This window comes from Capsicum annuum, unplaced genomic scaffold (genome assembly GCF_002878395.1).
Source record: "Capsicum annuum cultivar UCD-10X-F1 unplaced genomic scaffold, UCD10Xv1.1 ctg60096, whole genome shotgun sequence".
Classification (NCBI taxonomy): domain Eukaryota; kingdom Viridiplantae; phylum Streptophyta; class Magnoliopsida; order Solanales; family Solanaceae; genus Capsicum; species Capsicum annuum.
This window is the reverse complement of record NW_025868872.1, coordinates 1-6,264: the sequence shown is the minus strand read 5'-3', so window position 1 is coordinate 6,264 and position 6,264 is coordinate 1. Positions and strand designations below refer to the sequence as shown.

General features: G+C 37.4%; 1 protein-coding gene across 1 annotated transcript; it reads left to right on the top strand.

Annotated features, from left to right (window-relative positions):
• Positions 1 to 1,407: 1,407 nt before the first annotated feature.
• Positions 1,408 to 4,451, top strand: LOC124893473. The gene is made up of 4 exons (XM_047404468.1): positions 1,408 to 1,464; positions 2,300 to 2,461; positions 2,576 to 3,259; positions 3,516 to 4,451. Exons 1-4 carry the CDS (start codon positions 1,408 to 1,410, stop codon positions 4,449 to 4,451), a joined length of 1,839 nt encoding a protein of 612 aa, XP_047260424.1.
• Positions 4,452 to 6,264: the final 1,813 nt, after the last annotated feature.

The following is a 6,264-nucleotide window of genomic DNA, read 5'->3' as shown; positions in this document are numbered from 1 at the left end:
ATACATGAATAATCATTTTAAGCTTGTATAAATAGTAGTATAATATTTTGCGAAAGAGAGTTTAGATGAACCCCCTCACTATTAGTTAGCTTCCCCCGTCTTTCCTCATACCCATTATATTCGACCTCTTATAACTCATGTAAAAAGTAGAAAAAAAAACGAAATCAAGCGTGACAAATAAAAGTAAATCGAAATAGTATAAGATATAGAGGAGTTGTTTCGATACGCCATATAAGAAAATTAATCATTTTCTCACCATAAAGCTTGGGATTCACTATATCTCAAAATTATTTTATTTCCTTATTTATAGTAACTGTTGTTTATTCATCATGTACCAAACGACCCGGTGTCTACAAGCACACTCCTAGTCCTTAAGTCTTTTTGAGACAAAAAGTTCTCTTTCTTGGTATTTTCTTGTTTTGTGTCGGTGAAAAAAATACACACACACACACACACATATATATATATATATATATATTTGACAATCGTAGTGTTCGAGGCTTTGTCTTTATTGGAATTTGAACCTGTGACGTCATAGTTGTGACTCATTTCATTGACTGCCAGGCGACATCGTTGGGTGGGTGAAAAAGTTTATATATATAATATGGTTGTGAAGATGATGAAGTGGATGTCATGCTCACCATTATTATCATCAAAGAAATATGAGGCTAAGATTACTGTGAATTGCCTAAAAGGTTTCAACTTTTTGTTATTAAATAAAAATGGTAGCAAATGATTAGGCACCTTGAGGATTATTCCTTCCCAAAGTTGTTTTGGTGTGCATCCAACAATTGGTTTTTAAGGGAAGAAACAATAGGAGGAGTTGGTAACATAACATGAAAAATCGGTTCCACAGAAAACTTGCCCGTTATTGTGAAATATTTTTGTTGAAGGTCTTTGATATAGTGAGATCTGATTGTTATTGAGAACTGTACGTTATCTAAATATCTAGTGCTTGTACCTTTGTTGTCTTGAAATTGGGTGCTATTTGATAAATTTCTTCAATTTCCGCAAATTAGGATACTTATTTTTTCTTTTATTGGTTAGGTTGATGCTTAGTTTTGATTATTTGATCATGGTGATTCAGTATATTACAGCATCATTTGCATGAGCCTCTCCAGAGGACATGTTAAACAAGAGAAGCTTGATAAAATTCATCATCAATATGGTTTTTACTGAGTTTTATTACTCCTAGAGTACTAGTAGCTTAGTGAGTTTAACAGGGGCAAAGCCAAGAATTTCGCCTAAAGTATCGAATATATATATATACACAGTATAATTTTCTGACATGCTACTGGTGTAAAGTGAGTTTTAACTTTGTTATATTGATGTCTAAGAAACTGTTACTGACATGCACTGGGAGTCAGAAGCTTTTTAAGCCTTCTGGAATGTAATGATTGCATTTCAATGGATCCACTTTCTGAGCTTGTGGGGTTCATTTATTTTGATGTTATATGGTGGATGGTGAGACCTACTGTATTCATTCATATTTTTCTTTTAGACATATACAGCTGTGCTTTCTGGATAAGGAAAAAAGAAGCATTATGGGCATAGTCTATTATTAAATAAAAATGGTAGCAAATGATTAGGCACCTTGAGGATTATTCCTTCCCAAAGTTGTTTTGGTGTGCATCCAACAATTAGTTTTCAAGGGAAGAAACAATAGGAGGAGTTGTTAATGATAAATGGTTTGAACTTTTTAATGACTACTTCTTTCATAGGCACAACGTCTTGTCGCGACCTCCAGATGCACCGGTTAGTAGGTGTGAGACCATGGTGACCAAGGTGTTAAAAGGAGATGAGATAGACCTAGATAAGTTGTCTCGAACAACCTATAATTTCTTGGAATCAATGCAAACTTGGTTAAAGATAGGACACGATGTAGTATCAAGACTAATATAGGCCATATCAACTAGTTGGAAATAGGTTTTAATTATTTTTTTTATGTAACTTATTTTCGCTTGTATTTTTATTTGGTTTGATGATGACATGTGTTGAGCTTAAATGGAATAGTAAATTCTTATATCTCAACTTGTTTGAGAATGAAGCAAGTTGTTCTTCTTCCATAGGCACAACATTGGCCTTAGCTACATGTTCCTTTGACTGCTTTGAACCTATCGTTCATGATAATCGTGTGTTTTCCAATCCACGGGTGTATTATTTCGTGCTTTGAATCCTTTAGTTTTGGTTTTAGATTTTCATCGACACTAATTCCTCTATTGAACACGTTGTCTTTGTGTTCGATTTCACTGTTCATTTACTCCCTTCTTTGTATTTATTCATACTTCTGTTGAATCAGGGTACAAGCAAAGGACCAAATCAGAAGGTACCCGTACTTTCTTCTGCGACATTGAATCTTGCAGACTTTGCTTCAGTAGCTGGAGATAAACAAGAGGGCATTGAAATTTTCGTTCCTTTGGAAGTCTCTGTTGGCAGCTTCAAAAGTTGCCTTTCACTCTGTGTAAGAGAAACTAAAACACATGCTTTTTGCTTGCGTTCTTGTATTCCTGCAGCTACGTAAATATATTATCTATGTGACTGTTTCCTAAAGATATGTTCACATATTTGTTGACAGCTAGTGCTCAACGTTGTGGAATTGAGGAACACTCACGAAGCTTCAGAGACATTTTCAAAGTTTATCATGTCTGCTCCAGCATCTCCGAACCCTGGAAAGGCTTTGTTGACAGACAGAAATGGGGGTGGTTCTTTAAAAGCAGGCCTGCGAAAGTTTAAATTTTTGAAAGCATTATCTTTTAGGCGACACAAGAAGGCATATCATGCAGAGGAAGGCAGCAGCAGTGATGGAAGGAACTCAGTTAGAAGTGAGGATCCCAATTATGTTTATACTGTGGATACAGATTCACTTGATGAGGATTTGGTAGGAGAATCTGCGGAAGGAAAAGAGGATACAAGTGTTCAGAAATCATTCAGTTATGAAGCACTCGTCTATGCAAACCATGCTGGTGGATCATTTTGTTCAAATACAAGCGGCAGCAGCAGTGACGAGGATTTAGTCCACTACAGCCATCATATTTCAGACACAAAGCACAAGTACCCTGAGGATAAAACTAAAGCAAATCAATCTGCAGAGCAGAGTTCAAAACGTAGTCTTCTTTCCTGGAGGAAGAGGAAGTTGAGTTTCAAATATCCTAAAACCAAGGGAGAGCCATTGTTGAACAAACATTATGGAGAGGATGGTGCAGACGATATAAGCTTTGATCGCCGACAGCTTTGCTCATCTGACGAGTCTTCTTCTAGGGTACGTCTCCTTTTTTCTTGCTTTCTTTGTCATGTTTGACGAGTCATTTTTTATCTTCATGTCATGGTCTGATCAACGTGCAGTAACTACACCAATGTGCTTGCCGAATTTAAGATTACAAAGTTTGGTAGCTTTCTTTAGTAGCTTAGTCTACTTGTACGGTTGTATCAAGTATCTAACTGCTGAGGTTTTCTTGTTCATGATTGATGATATATGTCATAACTAGTCCTCTTACTAATGTGTGTAGTTCATGCAGGGGCACAAATCTGAGGAAACTTCTCCGATTTCAGTCTCTGAGTTTGGAGATGAAAGTTTTGCTGTGGGTAGTTGGGAGCAGAAAGAAATAATAAGCCGTGATGGACAAATGAAGCTGCAGACTCAGATCTTCTTTGCTTCGATTGATCAACGAAGTGAACGAGCTGCTGGTGAAAGCGCTTGTACAGCCTTGGTTGCTGCCATAGCTGATTGGTTCCACTGTAATCCTGAAGATATGCCCATCAAGTCCCAACTTGATTCTCTTATCTGTGAAGGCTCGATGCAATGGAGGGATCTTTGTGAAAACGAAACCTATAGGGAACGTTTCCCAGATAAGCACTTTGACCTCAAGATAGTTCTCGAGGCTAAAGTGTGTCCACTCTCAGTAGTCTCAGAAAAATCATTCATTGGGTTCTTTCATCCTGAAGGAATCGAAGAAGAGGAAGGATTCCACTTCCTTCATAGTTCCATGTCTTTTGACAACATATGGGACGAGATTTCTAAGTCCGCTCAAGAAACTCCTCGTCATGGCAACTCCTGTGTTTACATTGTGAGTTGGAATAACCACTTTTTTATCCTCAAGGTTGAAAAAGACGTGTACTATATCATTGATACACTTTGGGAGAGTCTTTTTAAGGGTTGTAATAAGGCATATATCCTCAAATTCGACCAAGATACAACAATTATGCAAGCACCTGGTGAGTCTCAACAATCAGATGATAAGCCATCTTGTGATAGAAAGAAGAAAACTGATGTCAAAGAGGCTGCAGATGAAAGCAAAATTGTCATGAGCACCAATAGCGACGACAGTATGCAGGAAGACAGGGTACCTGAAAATAACATCATTTATAGAGGTAAAGAGGCATGTAAAGAGTACATTAAGAGTTTTTTGGCAGCAATCCCTATTAGGGAGTTACAAGTTGATGTAAAGAAATGATTGATGTCATCGACACCCCTTCATCAGCGCCTACAAATCGAGTTCCACTACACAATGAGCTTTGTTCCGAAGTTTGAGGAGTAATCTTCAGAAGAACTGATTGCTAACAGTTTGGCCATAGTACCATCGGCAGCAGCAGAATAAGCAACGATTGGTAAATCTTTACGAGTATATACATAGTGCTAATCCTTTTTGTTCTACATACCATTTAGGAATTTTGACCTGGAGAGTCTCTTCTTTGTTTTCATTGTACATTTTCTTCCTCGTACTCAAGGAATGCTAATGCTAATGTAAATGACTATGGAACTGCTCAAGAGTACTTTTCTATGGTTCTCTCAAAGAGGGAAGTTGAGATAAATGAATACATTAGTTCTATACTCCTCTTGATTATTATTGTTTTGTTTTTATTTGTAAACCATCCCTAGTAGTTGAAGGTATTCTTCCCCTTCACCAGTTAAATGATTTTCGTCGACGCTGCTTTTGAAGGGGAGCCTTGGATTAACCGGTAAAGTTGTTGCCATGTGATCAGGAGGTCACGAGATCAAACCTTAGAAACAGCCTCTGCCAGAAATGCTTGGTAAGGCTACGTACAATACACCCTTGTGGTGGGGCCCTTCCCCAAACCCTACGCATAGCGGGAGCTTTGGCACAGCGGGCTGCCCTTTTCAATAGTAAGAATTAAGAAAGTATACCGCACCATCACACTATGTACATTAGGAGAATAATTTTGCTCTGGCTTTGGAGCAAGGACAATTGTGCGTGAGCTCGAGTCGTCCAAATCACTCATTAGTACCTGAACAGCAGGATAGGCCGACAATAAAGTTTACGTGTGACTTATAGATCACGAGTTCGAGCTACGAAGTCGGACTGGTACTTACACATCCGTATAGGTTGCTTACATATATGCCATTCATAGGTTTGTGTCGTGGAATCAGTTGTTGATGGTGGCGGTTACGCAATTCTCCATGGGATCTATAGGTCAAAGGTTTGAGCATTGGAAGCAGTGTTAGGGTAGGATGCTTACATACGTGTCGCTTTATAACCTATAAGTCATTGGAATGGGGACATAGAATCGGCTTGCATAAGGGTAGGTCGTCTACTTTACACCCCCTTGCAGAGGCAGAGCTAGACCATTAGGTAAGAGTTATAAATAAAGCATTGTAGTTCTTTCAAACCAGAACAAAAGTTACTTTTCAAAGAAAATTTTTAGACAACAATAGTCTCTGTATACTTCTTTCTTCTAAATAGGCTGCATCTAAATTCAAACAAAGTTTTTTCAAAAAATAGAGTAAAGCATCTAATACCCCTAAATTATGAACAAATTTTCTACGACACACTCCAAATTCAGGGGATCCTATTACCCCTGAACTCAATTATAGCGTATTTTTGTCACCCTTTTGTGTTGCCGTAACATCTTTTGTCAATCTTTTTAGCTAATGTGGCATCTTTGATGTGGATCCCCTTTTATATAATAAATGTGCTACGTCAGCAAGAAAGAGTGACAAAAGTATGCTAAAATTGAGTTCAGGGGTAATAGGATCTCTGTGAAGTTGGAGTGTGTCGTAACAACTTTGACCATAGTTCTAGGCAATACTGGATACTTATCTCAAAAAAGTAATCAAAGCCATAAAAGCCACTGTTGTAAATAATATTAGTAAAAGTGGGTTACCATGTATTATAAAACTAGTTTAGTGTACCTCACTTTATTGAGTTCAAATTTGTTTAAATAATAAAGATAAATACAATAATTTAATTTAACATCTTTTGGAGAATTGATTTAATTAAACCTAGCCTTTACCAAAAGAATTTCTCA